General features: G+C 43.0%; 1 protein-coding gene across 1 annotated transcript in view; it reads right to left on the bottom strand.

The window, feature by feature from the left end:
- cadm3 (cell adhesion molecule 3) overlaps positions 1-14,113 on the bottom strand; it is a gene marked incomplete at its 5' end in the record, with an annotated part of 225,403 nt that overhangs the window by 38,111 nt on the left and 173,179 nt on the right. Inside the window, one exon of the mRNA XM_079561619.1 lies at positions 12,153-12,243. Coding sequence (XP_079417745.1) covers positions 12,153-12,243 — 91 coding nt within the window. The remainder of the gene's footprint in view (positions 1-12,152; positions 12,244-14,113) is intronic.

Here is a 14,113-nt window from a genome sequence, read left to right as displayed (position 1 = left end):
CCACAGCCTTGTTGGGACATGGTGGCCATTCACCAACCATTCACTACTCCATCCATCTGACCATCCAGGGTCACACGGCCTCATCAGTGAACAAGACTGTTTGAAAATGAGTCCTCATGTATTTCTGAGCCACTGCAGCCGTTTCTGTTCATGAGCTTCAATGAACAGTTTAGGGGAGGCCCGGATAGAAGGTTTATGCACAACTGCAGCCTCTGGAGGGTCCTACACCTTGATGTTCGGGAGACTCCTGTCATGATTTGTCTTTTGTTCCCGTTTTTGTATGTTTTGTCTTTGGTCTAGTCCTGTGTTTTATTTTGACATGTGTTCTGTCCTTGTGATTTTGCTCTACTTCCCTCATTACCTGCCTGCCCCGCCCTGATGTGTTTCACCTGTGCCCCGTTTCCTCTTGTATTTATACCCCAGTTTCCCTTGTCCTTTATCGCGTCATTGTCTTCGTCAGCCCCGGTTTTTGGTTTTCTCTGGATTTGGTTATTTTGGTTTTCGTTGTTCATTAAACATCACCAGTTTTGTTGCAGTCCTGCATTTTGGGTTTTTACTTTCTTCACACCACCTCTTACCATGACAGCTCCAGAGGCACCAGCAGCTTCAAACACTGGTTTGCTGCTTTGTAGCATCTGTTCTCTTAATCTGATGTATTGTGCGTTTATCCGCACAAACCTGTGTGTGCTCTCAATCAGCCACAAATCTCTTATCTGCATAATGATAATGCTTAATCTTTCATGAAATATCAAAGGTTTTCATACCTAGTCCAAGGCATTCAACTATTTCACGCTTTTCATCAGCAAAGAGATCCTTTTTCTTTCCCATATTGCTTAAAAATAATGGTCTGCTTAATAATGTGGGAAGTCCTTTTTCAGTAGTTTTTCCTTTAACTGGGCTTAACCTGACAACTAATCATCCCAGGTCTCAGATTGATTCAAAGAGCCCTGAGACACAATACCAATACAATACCAATAAGACTGAACAAACCAGTCTGTGCTCAGCTTAACCTCGTATATATCATGTCTGTAGAGGTTTTACACTTAATAAGACCCAATGAGACTGGATATTTTGTCCTGCACGAGTGGCTGCCGGCCTTTCCCGCTTCCTAATTGACACCAACTTGCGATTTCGATTCGCGCCCGGCACTTTGCGGCAGATTGACTCGGTGTTCTGTGGCACCGGAGACAGAGGCAGCTCATGCGTGATGCCTCCGCCCCCTCCAGACGCTGGCCCTCGATGCAAAACAGTCTGGCGCCTTTTCAAATCCAAATCCGACCAGACCAGGTGCCGCACAGTTTCTGAATGTGACACATGCACCCGCGTTGTTTTTTTTCGAGGGAGAAAGTTGCAGGGCTCGGAAAAAAAACTCGAAGCTCGAAAAACAAGGCAGGAGTCTGGAAACTTGAAAATGATGGTTGTTAGTCAAACAGAGTGGAGGTTTGGCACAGAGCCTTGAGATTATGCGGCGCAGGAGGCTGGAGGGCCAGTTCTACAGCCAATTTAAAACTAGAACAACAATGAAATTCATCGACTTCTCACGACTTTATTTGCAACGGTTTGGACAATATGTGGGAATCCTTCCAATTTTGGAACATGGCAGATTTCTGGACGGTCAATTATAAAAGTTTGGATTATGCGTAACGAGAGCTGTAATGTAAAAGTCCTCTTTTATAATGAGATATAAAGCCCTTGAAGCACACGGGCGAGCAGTCAGTACACTATAGTTTCACTACGGAGTGTGCAGACGGCAGCCAAACGCTCTCGTCAATACAAACGTACAGAACATATGGTATATGAATTTGTTTTTTTGTTTCTTTTTAACCCCTGTAGCTTTGGGCTAGTGCAGAAAAAATATTTCTGAGTTAAAGTGCATAAAACAGACAGACTAAGCGTCTTTGAGTGTCCAAAAAAATGTCGTATGTTTATAATTTCAGATAGACTATAGAGGCCCATATTTTTTTCTTATTGTTTCATTGAAGCATCTGTGTCATTATTTGCTCTTAACCTCTTGAACCGAGCGCATTTTCTCCAGTTCTGCTTGACCCAAATCTACAATGTTGCAGCCTATGTCAGATTGACGTCTCATTTGAAAGCTAAGACCTACAAAATTGATCTAAATGGATCTTTGTCCTTTTTTGTTCCTCTTTTGTTCCTTTGTTGTTGCGTTTTCATCCTCTGTTTCTTTTAGTTTTGTCGCTATCTTTTTTCAGGTAGTTTTAGATTTGGGTGAAGCCAAACTTGGTTCAGGTGGGGGTGAAGAGGTTAATTTGATTTAGATTTTTGTGTAAGGTTGAGAACCACTGGACTAGAGCATCTAAAATGTTGCACCTTTATATCAGTGTTTTTACTATATATTATTGGATCAGGAAGGATCACGAGGATCAGTAATAATTATATTTTCTGGACTATAGTCACACTTTTTTCATAATCTAGCTAGGGATCATGCCACTAGAGGGCCCTGCAGGCTAGTCGAGCATCAGAAAGAAAGTTTGGAGGTTGTAATTTGGCATCCGCACAGTAAAGTGAAGATTACTGCGCGGATTTCGAACTACTCCTGGTATTATTACGCCTTACAATATAGTTCCCCCTTTTATCCGCTTAGAAAATCCACATTGTTTAATTTTGTGTAATTATACTTTGTAGTGTAACAGATTTGTTTTTAATGTGTGTGTTGTCTTGTTGCACTCTGAGATTCTCTGAATGAAAAGTGTGTTACAAATAAAATTTATTATTATTATTATTATTATTAACACTTCACGTAACCATATTTAAATAGGGAAATTGTGGAAGAGCTTGGTAGCTTCTATCTTGACCTGTTTTGGAGCTATAGAGGAGAGAGGGAGAGGCTAAATGCTAACGCCGTCTGCGCTGTGTTTACGTGACTGAAGGCACGGGTGAAGATCAGACAGGTCCTAAAGAACTCGTCAAAGCTAAGGTAAGAACATATCTCAGTATGTAAAAACGGTGGCCTATTCCTTTAAATGAACAACTCAAGAGGCACCGGACACAAAAAGGTTGGGACCCACTGTCATAGCGCACAGTAACGAATAATCCCAAAAGATTTTGCGGTTAAAAAAAAAAGAAACAAATCCAACCATCCTGTACCAATGGACCATGACAGTCCCAGTCGTATGGAAGTCCCCGTCCTCCCATGTCACTAAATTTGGAATATAAAAACTTTTTCTCAAACTTTTCTTCATGAAATTGACACTTAAACTATAATACCAACCGCAGCCATTATCATATCAAACTAATTGGGGAAATATGTCATTTAATAAACGTACTCTTTCCAAATGAAGCTGTGTATGACTAAAATCAAACAATGCCGGTGTGAGGTGATCTTTAGGAGTAAATAAACCCTCTGAAAAGTTGTCCCACAGAGTTGTGAATTGCCGCTCATCCGTCATGGCTGTCAGCTGCTTGTTACGGCTGGTCCTGTCAGAATAATCCCTCTGCCGCCGTCGGGGGATCTGCCGCTCTCCCTGTCGCTCAGAACGTCTTAATTGACAAACAAACACCTTCCCGTTCGGGGCGGGGCTCAGTAAGGCGCTCCGTGTCGCGCTCAGACGGCCCCAACATTCATCAAGCGTTTCGCCGCGGCTGATTTCCGCCGCGCCAGACGCCATGACAACCGGCCCCTCCCCCCGGCCCGCCCCCTCCCCGTGCCGCCTGTCCGTCAAAATAACCGGCTCGTGTCACTGTCGCGGGACACTGACAGTCATTTCGGGGAAGTGTGTGTGTGTGTGTGTGTGTGTGTGTGTGTGTGTGTGTGCCTGTACATGTGTGTGTGTGGGGACGGGGGAATTCATTTCTGAGTTTTTCTTTTCTTGCCGGGGAAAAAGGTGCGAGGCGAGAGATAGAGGAGAGTTATTGGAAAGGACAGGCAGGTGACAAGACAAACAAGCCTGAGCGACGCGCCTCGGGGGGAGACGAGGTGCTGGTACAACTCCTCTGACAGCTGTGTCCTTGGGCAAGACACTTCACACTTGCAGGCCGGTGTGAAAGGTTCTGAGGCTGGAAGGTCAATTTAATCAAGTCTGCCATATGAATGTTAGTGAATGTAGTGTGTGTGTGTGTGAGTGAGTGGTTGGTTGTGCTCTCAGGGGCTGATGGCACAGATTGGCAGACTCGCTTCAGTCAGGTTACCCCAGGGCAGCTCTGGCTACAATAGTTAGGTTGAGTGTTTAAGTGTAGTATATTGTACAGGGAAATTTGTCACATCCGTTGATGCCGATTTATTCAGGGGAATAAAAATCATAATACCTATTGTATTAGATTATACTGCATCGCAAAAAGTATTGTATTAAGACAAAAGCTGCCAGTCCCAGCCCTAATGAATAATGCACAAAACTGTAAAGCGTTGAACATCTGGAATATATAAGACTAATCCATTATTATTGCTTCTATTAGGAAGGGTTGCAACTCTTTATGTACTCAATGTTTTCTGTGGGGCATTAATAAGCAATAAAAGTCATTGAATGGCCGTGCCAAAATTAAGGCCAAAAATGTCATTAAAAACAATGACAAGCATTAAATTCATATTTCTTTGAACATTGTTTGTTCTTTTATGCCAAAGAATAATTGACAATACGATAATTAGGGTCCAAAGCACATTCAACGACATGTGATTTTATTCAGGCCTTTCTGCGGCCCTAAGCAAATATCCACACGGGGCCCTACAGTTCACGTCCCATGGCTATTTGACGAAGAGCGAACCCATTTACAGGCAAAAACAGTTCCGCTGTGCAGTCGTGCAGGGAAGAAGTGGAACATAATGACCTCAATTCAGGCCCTGCTCCTCTGTGTGAGAACCACTAACCACTAAGCCATTGTAAGACTGGGATTTAGGACGACTACCAGTCTATTTCCCCCACTTTTTAAAATGATAAATGGCAAAAGGTCACATTCTCTCACCTCTGGTCCCTGACCCACAGCTTGGGAACTGCTGATTTAAAACGAACTGAATCCTGCTCCTGACGTTTATTTCAGTCTTACCACTGAGAATTAGTGAGTATCCCAATTCGTTTCAGACTGTGCACTTTCAGAGAACCAAAGATACTGTAAGTAACTGCGCAAATAGTGAGCGATGTCAGAGAGCCGGTCCTCGTAAACAAAGTGTGGATTAATCAGTGAAACAACACCGTAGTTTGACTGAGATGCCGGGGCCCCACACACCTTCGTAGTTAATCTATTGTATATGGAAATTCTTTAAAAATAAGAAACCATAGATTCATTAAATTGGTGGCGTCACAAGTTTTTTTTTCTTTTAAACTTTAAACTTTAGACAGTAGACCCTGACATTATTCTCTGCAGAGAACTGAACATCCCTGTGTCTCCATCGGATCTGATTATGAACAAAAGCTGCTCAGTTTGTCATCGAGACCAGCGAATCTCCACTGGGAAATCTTCAGGGCCATATTAAACATTCCAGGACGTTAACTATCAAACCGACTGGCAAAACAACTGGTGAACACTGACCTGCATCTGAATCTGACTGTTGTGTGAGTTTATCAGTCCATGGCAGTGTCCTTGTGAACGTGTGAATGATTTGTGGATGTAAACACGAGGATGCATTAGTTAATGAAGAAACCTGTAGCGTCACAATCTTTACCTCCCATTTGGAAAGAGAACACTCCTTATTTGTAGCAGACAAGTGAAATGAAGTTGCACACGAAGTAAATGCGGTTTAGTGAACATCCCCCCGAGGAGGCTTTGGGGGGCGCATACAAATAAGCCTATTTATCTGCACTGAAGTGTCATCGCGCTCGACAGGTACAGCGCTGTGAATAAAACAGCCGGGTGCAGCGGCCCACTCCCTGCCACAGCGCGTCGAGCGGAGCCGTGCAAACGCCAACTCACAACAACAGCGCCTGTAAACAACAGCGCATTAGCATGTTCTCCCTCCAAGACACTCAATAAGATGTGATTCAGGGAACAGAAAATATTATGTTCTCAGGACTGGACGGCGGGAATCGCTTTGGTAGCATCTTTAAAGTCCACCAGGGAACAAAAACACTGCCTGATCTTGGAAGGGAGGTGTAGTTATTGCACTGATTCCAAGTTTCTCCATTGATTTATGTGGGAAATTCAACGGCCATTCTCTCATGTCTGAATTTCCCCTTGAGAGGCTCCTGCAGACACCAAACTTTCCCGTCTTGTATTTAGCAATATATTGAAGATTTACTCAGAGGGATTTTTCATTATTCCTAACTTGATTTATTAAAGGGACTAGAGCTAATTTAAAAATGTTAAAATGATGTATTTCCCTCCCCTTACATGCTCCAGCAATGTCCTAAAGTGTATAACCCAGACCTATTCACCTCAACTGCCGCTAAAATCCTGCACTGTCAAAATCTCCATTATCATGCTCAAGCTTAACATAGAGGCTGCAGTTACGCGTAAGACCTGAGGTGGCAGTAGCGAGTAAAACAGTGACAACTTCAATCTAGTCGCTTTAAAGGAACAGGCCACCATTTTTCCATACTGAGATATGTTCTTACCTGAGCTTAGACGAGTTGATGTGTACCTGTCTGATCTTTGTGCCTGCCCTGAGTCACACAAAAGGACCAAAGATGTTGTTAGCATTTGGACTCTCCCAGCATATTCCTATAGCTCCAAACGGGGTGAAGTTAGAAGTGACCAAGCTCTTCCACGAGCACAAAGACCAGACAGGTACAACTCGCCTAAGCTCAGGTAAGAACATATCTCAGTATGGGAAAACGGTGGCCTGTTCCTTTAACATAGAGACTGCAGTGACGCGTAAGACCTCAGGAGGCAATAGTGAGTAAAAAAAGTGACAACTTCAATATTAAGGTAGAAATGTTGGGCAGAAAAGTAATTTTTATTTGAATTTTTAAGCCACTGACGGAAGTGACATAGAAGAAGGTTTAACTCACTCATTTCCAATTGAATTGTCGTCGGCACGGCAACAGTTCAAAATTGTTAACCTTCTTGCATGTCACTTCCTGTCGCTGTCCAATAAGGAAGTGAAACTATAAACATCACCAAAATGGCCAAACTAAAGAAAGCTGGGTGCAAAATCTTCGCAAAATCTTAAATATGATCATGTTAACTGTGTTTTAGCAGAAAATGTGTCTAATGTGTCATGTGCACTTTAAAGATTTTAACTTTGAACTAACTTCTCACATTTACCAACTACTAATAACTACAAATCCATAACTAACAGGATATCCAGAGAAAGTCTTTCCCATTTTCACATTGTATTGCTAATGTATTCTGAGGTTCCTGTAGTTTGGCTTGATTCTACAAATCAGTTTACATTTATGTATTTATAGGTCTATTTAGCTGGGATGGTGCATGTTAAACGGGCTAGATGCAAGTTCGTCATTTTATACTCACTACTGCCATCTCAGGTCATACGTGTAACTGCATGACGGCACTTCGGACCCAAATTAACACCTTTTTGAGTGACAGTGCAGGATTTTCACATTAGGACATTGTTGGAACATGTAGGGGGAGGAAAATATATAATTTGAACATTTCTAAACTCTGTATAGTCCCTTTAATGAACAGACCAAACCGGATTGTAGCCTTGGGTTACTTTCCATTCGTCGTCCCACACTCGCACTCTCAAACTCTCATTCATCCTGGCCTATTGTACATGTTTTAGTGGTAGGGGAACCCAGAGAACCCGGGGAGAACATGCAAACTCCACACAGCAAGGCTAAATCCAGGTGGGACTTGAACCCGGGACCTTCTAGCTGTGAAGCACGAAGTCTAAGATGCCCTATGATAAGTCTTTTGCTCTCGAATCCTCCCTCTGTACGGCAACACGACAGGAACAAACTTTCATCCTTGCATTGACGGGACATCTTCACAGCGCCACCTACTGTTCTGGAGTGTGCGTTTCAGGGCTTTTCAAATACACCAAACACTCATTCGCCTGAACGTGGGTACTTTGTGTTTGTAGCTATGATGACAAACTCCTCTCTAGAAATGCAGAATTGGAGTTATACAAAAGTGTTTGATAAAAGTTTAGACTGTGTTCCTCCTTTGTTCCACTCAAACCCTCGTCTCTCCTTGGCCTTTCTGCATTATAGATGAAGCCGGTGTGTTTGAGTTTGTGAGTGTGCGCTCCACCGAGAGAAGTAAAGATTAAACGATGTTGCTATTACTACGGCAAATGTCACGTAAACTTAAGAATGTATGAGGTCTCTCGAGGTAAAATGTTTCTCTTTCTTTAGACCTGGATGTGATTATAGCTATTTCTTCAGTTTGAATCAATTAGGCAGAAAATGTTATCCATCTTTCACGACGTTTCCTCAAAGGTCGAAACAGAGGCGAGCCGTGAGTCCAGACAGCAGCTCTGCGACCGAGCGGCTTCACAACACCTTCGAATCTTTGCTCAAATCCACTCTTTCCCCTGGCCTTTCTGCATTATAGATGAAGCAGCAGCCACAGGAGCGACGCATCGATCCGTGTCTCCAAAACTCTCCTCCCTCCTCCACCTCAGTCCCTCCATCAGCCGCTATCTCTCCCCGGGCATGTCACTCACAGCTTGTTTGTCTTGTCACCGGCCTCCCCCCTCCCCGACTGCTGGGTTTCAGACGATATAGATGCGGGCGGCCTCTCTGGGAACGCCCACAAATGACCTACTGCTACGCTACTGCTTTAGCAAACGCTTAGCTTTCCCCGTTAGCCTGCTAGCTTCTTCTTCACGATTGTATTAGTGTGTACTGCGCCTCCGGGTCGGTGCAGGGAAAGATGCAAGTGTGGTTTTCTGGCCAGAGACACCAGGAGGAGATGAAAGACCCCACAATCAACCCAATTGTATAACCCCCCAGAGGGACTATGGAAAGGATTTATTAAGGTAAACAAGTTACTTAAAGGGGCTAGACGCAAGTTAGCCATTTTATACTCACTACTGCCACTTCAGGTCATATGTGTAACTGCACCTTGTATATTAAGCTCGTGCATGACGGCAATTCGGACCATGACAGTGCAGGATTTTAGAGGCAGTTGTGGTGAACAGGTCTGGGCTCCTTCTACACATTAGGACATTGTTGGAACATGTAGGGGGAGGAAAATACTTAATTTTTAAACATTTTTAAACTCTGTATAGTCCCTTTAAAGGAGCTATATCATGCAAAAAATCGACTTTTTGGAGCTTTTAGCCGTGATGTTATGCTATTTCCTCATCAAAATACCCCCAGAGTGACTTGCTCAGCTGTGTCGTCAGAGTGGAACGGAAGTGCTCGACGTCTGTCTTGTAATGTCTTAATTCTATGCTTAAGGCCTGATTTTAATTTGTAAAACAGATTTTTCATCATTTCTGTTGTAAGAAAGAAAGCAAAAAAAAAGAAAAAGAAGCGCTGCCCCCGCGGACAAAACAAAAGCATCCCCTGAGCATTTGAACAGATGTCATGTTTGCACTGGAAGCTGTGAAGATGGAGCTCTTTCTAACCCACTCTGGACACACCTGTTCTTTCTTCTTAACTAACGATAATGTCAGAGAAAAGCACGTTTGGCTACGAGGACGGGAGTTTATTCAACCTTCCTAAAGAAGAGACCACTCACCAGGAGCTGGAATTTCTTTCCAGGATGGGCGACCAGAATATCAGCCAGAATAGTGTTTTTCTGTGACTGTGTCTTGATGGATGTTTGGTGAACCTAGACCTGAGCGACGGCAGCAGCTCCAAATCAGAACAGCTAGTTAAACCTCTTGCTGTATGTCTCAGAGCGCTTCCCAACACGCGGCTCCTCATTACGCTCCTAATTCACAGTATCTGATTCTCACGCCTTCCACGAATCGAAGTCCTACAACAGCAGTAACTCGGCTCCATCGCGAAACCGTCTTCAAAGCTCTGTGAATTATTGAGCGGACGTGGAGACGAGGCTCACCAGAGATTTCTCACATATTTCCAGAGTGTTTTTTTTTCATATTCAAATGCGGTAGATGCGTATCGGCGCCGCTGTTAGCCTTCCCTGACGCCGCTGATTGTTGGTTGCGCACGTGATTGAAGGAGACGTCTCCACAGTGATGCTCAATTCAGGGACCGAGGATTCCAGCGGCGAGAGTGACAGGCTGGATACGTCTCAACAAATGACTGCAAAAAACCTGAAGCTGTACCTACCCATCTGTTTAAGTTGTGTTTACTTCTGCTGGAGTTTATGAAATGAAACCAATGAATATGGTTTTTCATGACAATTTTTGTAAATCGATTTTCAGCTTTCATTTAACCTCTTAACCGAGCACATTTTCTCCTTAGATGAGCTTTTTGACCTGCGAGCTTATAGACTGTAGGCCAGGGTAACGCCTCATTTGAAAGCTAAGGCCGACAATACTCATCTAAGCTTCTCTCTTGTTTTTGTGGTCAAGATTTTTCTCACGTTTTCATCGCCTTTTTGTAGAATTTTTTAAGTGTAATGTAACTGTAATGAACACAACAAAAACGTGATGAAAACGCCCTCCTGGAACCGCCACCTTAACGTGGTGGAGGGGTTTGAGCACCTGAATGATCCTGGGGCTCTGTTGTCGGGGGCCCCTGGTAGGGTCTCCCAGGGCAAACAGTTCCTAGGTGACGGGTCAAAGATCGGTTCAGAAGCCCCTTATGAGAGACCAAAAGGCCTGGTTAGAACCATGAGGCCGTCCTTCTGTGGACCCACCACCTGCAGGAGGAGCTCCAAAAGCTGCTCCCATGACCCGGCACTGGACAAGTGGAAGAAGATGGATGGACATTTTCTCCAGTTCGTTATTACTCAAATCTTAAAGCTGAGAGCTTACAACCAAGAGGCCATGGTAACGCCTCATTTTAAGGCTCATCTAAGCTTCTCTCTTGTTTTTGTAGTCAAGATTTTTCTCACTTTTTTGTAGCGTTTTGGCCACATTTTTAAAGTGTTTTGTAACTGCCCCAAGAATGTGACGAAAATGCACCAAAAATGTGGCAAAAACGCAATGAAAACATGACAAAAGTGACAAAAACACAAAAATGCCATGAAAATGTAACAAGAATGCAACAAAAACGTCACAAAAACGCAATAAAAATGTGGCAATAACGCAATGAAAACATGACAAAAGTGTGCCAAAAACGCCAAAAAGATTTGAGTAATGCCGACCTGGAGAAAGGTTTCATTCATTTTCGCACTATTATTTGGTCCCTATGGCTTCATCTGGCCAGACTGTACAGACTGAAGAGTGTGGAAAGACATGCAGCAAACTGTGGGAGCCGGGATTAGAACTCATGACGCTGACGACAGAACAGCGTGTATCCATACTCCTGTCACAAGTCTGAACCTTAGAAATGACAAAAAGTTCAAAAAGTGCCTAGTCTTAAAATATCCCACAATGAACATGAAATAACAAGACACAACTTCCTTTGGGTAGAAAATGAAGACTTGACTAGACTAATAGTTCCCTTTTTGTTTTTCTTAAAGCCCGCCCCACAGTAGCTGAGCCTCCCAGTCCGAAACCGCAGCCCCACAAGCCTCAATAAATAAAACAAACTACAAGCATGTTCACCATCATAACAGAAGCAGGAACAAACAAGTTTACAAATAAATCTATCTTAACCTTATAAAAAAAAAGCTGGATCTGGAGACCCGCTTGGGGCCGGATCGAAAGCTCTGAATGGCCTCATTTGACCCGCGGGCCGCCTATTGATGATCACAATCAAATTGGTGTATGAGCATGTAGGCCTGTCGACACATAGACCTGTCACAATAGCACATTTTGAAGTTTGATATATCGGGACAGGAAATATCACGATAATCGATAGTATTGCCCCCAACAATACTGGACATGTTCAACTCTATAGCCTTAAAAATGAGAGTAGGCCTAAATCCCATCCTAAAATGCCACACAAGCTGCAATAAACATGATATATGATCTAGCACAGTTTACTTCAGTTCAAAATCAAACTTTTACATAGAATAAATAGGGGGTAAATGATGCACAGACAGAAGTATTGAGCCCAAAAATGTATTGAACCATTATCTGATATAGTATTCATTATGACAACCCTAACAACACATATGTCAAATAACTTTTCAAGCCATTGTTGAACAGTTATAGGCGCTTGTTCCCCACTGGAAATGCAAAATGGCACCTTCAGACACAGGGAAATGCTGCTGTCGCTGATGTTCCCTTGTATGATTTTCGACTCTCTGTATTGTTCGTGCTGTGGACTTACTCTGGGTTGCCGCTGCCCTCACACGTCAGACGGAAGCGCTCTCCTTCTTTGGGCAAATCGCTCTGAGGAAAGATCTTCACGTCGGGGGAATCTGAAAAAAAAAAAAACAAGAATAAGACGCTTTGAACGGTATATTACACAGCAAACAAAGCAGTCCGGTTCATTGGTGTGGCTTCTGCTATAGTACCACCTGCCGCCTGTAGGGGTCTCTGTTCATCTGCACACACACAGTAGACGTTACAGTAAGGCTTTACAGCAGACTTACAGATTCTTTCCATATTTTGAGTCTGATTTACAGTTTTCTGTGAAGGACAGCCATAGTTTAATCCCTTTTGCAAATAAAAAAAAACACATTCATTGAAAGGAACGGCACTTATTGATTGAACAAAACTGAAGTATGTAATTAACTTGAAAACTGTCTGCTTACTGTTGCTGCCTAATCACTTTTAATTTCCCTTTATATTCTCTCGATATGGTCTCCATTTTTAAACAGCCAAGATTTTTTTTTTACCACATAATTGCTGTCCCTTTTTATATTCAAATGCATGAAAATAACAACCCCAATTTGAATATTTCTCCTCATGAATTTGCAAATAAACTAACAAATAATAGTGACAAAAAGGCTGAAACTCAATATAATGTAACAAAACCCTCCTTATTCGATGTGAATGATGTGTCGGCAAAATCCACAGACCGCACTCGAACTAAAACGTGCTGCAAAGTGAAGAGTACTGAGGAGTTTTCCCATTGTTTCTCCGAAAGTTTCCGCCGCAATCTTTCCAGTTCAGTTTCCGCAGGCAGAACCGTCATCTTTCTCGGCTCGGAGGCTCCTGTTATTTTCTCGCCACAGTTTATTCCCCTCCTTATCTCCCAATGTCAAAAAGAGCCTTACACAACACAGGCGGCGGTTCCTCCGTCGGCCACACGGGGGCAGCACTGACTCAGACTGTCACACTCTCTGTCTCTAAATGGAAAATCGATGCCGCTGCTCTCATCCACAGCAGCACATTACACAAGCCCAAATAGGAGCAGACAGCAGAGCAATGTCGAGAGATTTTATGCTTTCGCTCCACACCGCGGATCCTCGTGTTTTCTGGTTGAAGTCGTTTCCCATAAGTATTTCCCGACGCCCCTTCATTTCACTGACCTGTCTCTATGAATGCTCTCGACACTAGCTGAAGCAGAAAGCTAATTCTCTGGCGCAAATGTACATCTATATTGCACATACTTCTACACAGTTATTATAATAGTCACTCCGACCTCGATCAGTTATCAGCCCCATTATCTCGGGATGTTCATATGTGTTTGTACGGCCTTATTGTAGGTCTATGAAAGAAGCAGGACCCAATGAAAGGTTTATTTTTGGGAGCACTTGGACCAAACGAGGACGAGTGGAACAAGAGATCATGAGTTTGCACTGGGCTGAGGTTAATTCTGACCCAAAAATAATATTTGATGAAAAGAGAAACAAAAATATGATGATCAGGGTTTCTTGGAAGAGTATTTTTGGGGGGGGTTTCTGAAACACAAGGTCTTATCAATGAGAGCAACATCCGGGAACTTTTGGAATTCAAAATTGCATTGGTGTGTATGTGGAAACGGGATTATTTCTCGTTCTGGGGATAAAATATTCCAAACCAGTGATCAGAACCTCAGGAAAATGGCGGTTCTTGATTACGGACTCATCAACTTTCTGTCATTTTTTGTGGAAACTTCTATGAACTAGATTATCGATTGCTAGCATCTGTCAGGGCTCATTACTGAGGAAACAGCTCCACATTAGCGTTAGCATTAGCAGCTAGTAGGTTAGCTGCTGAATGAACCGTGGACCATTTGCTCTCATAAGCTACAAAACTACATTAAAGGCTGTTTGATTTTAATTTAATGATAATATAAAAAGGACAGACTAAAAGCTGTAGTGACATTATAAAGCATGTCATGATACGGTGGGTTTAGCAGCT

Source organism: Gobius niger (assembly GCF_951799975.1).
Source record: "Gobius niger genome assembly, chromosome: 8".
Lineage (NCBI taxonomy): Eukaryota > Metazoa > Chordata > Actinopteri > Gobiiformes > Gobiidae > Gobius > Gobius niger.
Note: the sequence above shows the minus strand (reverse complement) of the source record. Positions and strands in the feature narration are given on the sequence as shown.